Source organism: Geospiza fortis, unplaced genomic scaffold (assembly GCF_000277835.1).
Source record: "Geospiza fortis unplaced genomic scaffold, GeoFor_1.0 scaffold1363, whole genome shotgun sequence".
In the NCBI taxonomy this organism is placed as follows: Eukaryota; Metazoa; Chordata; class Aves; order Passeriformes; family Thraupidae; genus Geospiza; species Geospiza fortis.
The window spans coordinates 78,194-79,532 of NW_005054758.1; the positions used below are offsets into that span (position 1 = coordinate 78,194).

General features: G+C 60.0%; 1 protein-coding gene across 1 annotated transcript in view; it reads left to right on the top strand.

The window, feature by feature from the left end:
• LOC102044834 (chromodomain-helicase-DNA-binding protein 3) overlaps positions 1 to 1,339 on the top strand; it is a gene marked incomplete at its 5' end in the record, with an annotated part of 28,763 nt that overhangs the window by 23,346 nt on the left and 4,078 nt on the right. The window contains 3 exons of the mRNA XM_031065397.1: positions 138 to 261; positions 369 to 504; positions 1,104 to 1,202. Coding sequence (XP_030921257.1) covers positions 138 to 261; positions 369 to 504; positions 1,104 to 1,202 — 359 coding nt within the window. The remainder of the gene's footprint in view (positions 1 to 137; positions 262 to 368; positions 505 to 1,103; positions 1,203 to 1,339) is intronic.

Sequence of the window (1,339 nt, forward strand, 5' to 3'; positions counted from 1 at the left end):
GGGGACACAGGGACACGACTGGGGACACAGGGACAGGGGTGGGGACAGGGATGGGGACAGGGATGGGGACACAGGGACGTGGCTGGGGACATGGGGACACAGCTGGGGACAGGATGGGGACCGATGTGCTGACGTCCCCTGTCCCCAGCCACGCCGGCGCCCAGCGAGCGCGGGGACGGGCCAGGGCCACCCCCGGACAGGGACGAGGGTGACACCAGGGACGAGAAGGAGCCCAAAGGCCCCGAGAAGATGGAGACAGATGTGAGTGACACGACTGTCCCCAACCCTGTCCCTGTCCCCATGTCCCCCGTCACTGTCACTCCCATGGATGGGGACAGCGAGGGGGACAGCCCCTCGTGTCCCCGCAGCCTCCTGTCCCCGAGGTGCCACCGTCGCCGGGCGATGGCAGCGAGGCCGAAGGGCCCCGCAAGGGGGAGGAGGAGGAGGGACCCGGCCACAGGGACCCCGAGGCCGAAGGGCCCCCGGCCCGCGAGGAGCGGCCAGGTGAGAGCCTGGGAAAGCCCAAATCCCAAAAACCCCGAATCCCAAAAACCCAAAATCCCAGAAATGCCAAAAACCCCAAATCCCAGAAATGCCAAATTCCAAAAACCCTAAACCCTGAAAACCCCAAATCCTGGATACCCCAAAAAACCCAAATCCCAGAAACTCCAAGCCCCAAATCCCAAAAACCCCCAAACCCCAAAACCCCCGGAAAACCGCAAAAACCCCAAATCCTCAAAAGCCCCAAATCCCTGGAAAACCCCAAACCCCAAAATCCCAAATCCCAGAACTCCAAATCCCAAAAGCCCCAAATCCCTGGCAAACCCCAAAACCCCAAATCCCAAAAATTCCAAAAACCCTAAAGCCCAAAACCCCAAATCTCTGGAAAACCCCAAAACCCCAAAAACCCCAAATCTCTGGAAAACCCCAAAACCCAAAACCCCAAAAACCCCAAACCTGGAAAACTCCAAATCTCTAGAAAACCCCAAAACCCCCAAAAATCCCAAAAGCCCCCAATCCCTGGAAAACCCCAAATCTCTAGAAAACCCCAAACCCCAAAAACCCCAAAACCCCAAAAACCCCAAACCGCCGTCGTGGCGCAGGTGCCGAGGCCGAGAAGGTTCCGGGGCTGGACAAGGGTGATGAGAAGGTTCCGGAAGAGGAGCCCAAGGAGCGCCCGGGGGACCCCGACCCCAAAAGAGGTGACGGGGGCGGGGCTTAGGCTGAAATGGGTGGGGCATAAAGGGGAAAGGGGCGTGGCCTGATCTGGAATGAGCGTGGCTTAACAAAGGGGGGGGGTGGGGCCTAACCCAGGGTGGGGGGGGCTCGGCGGAAGGGG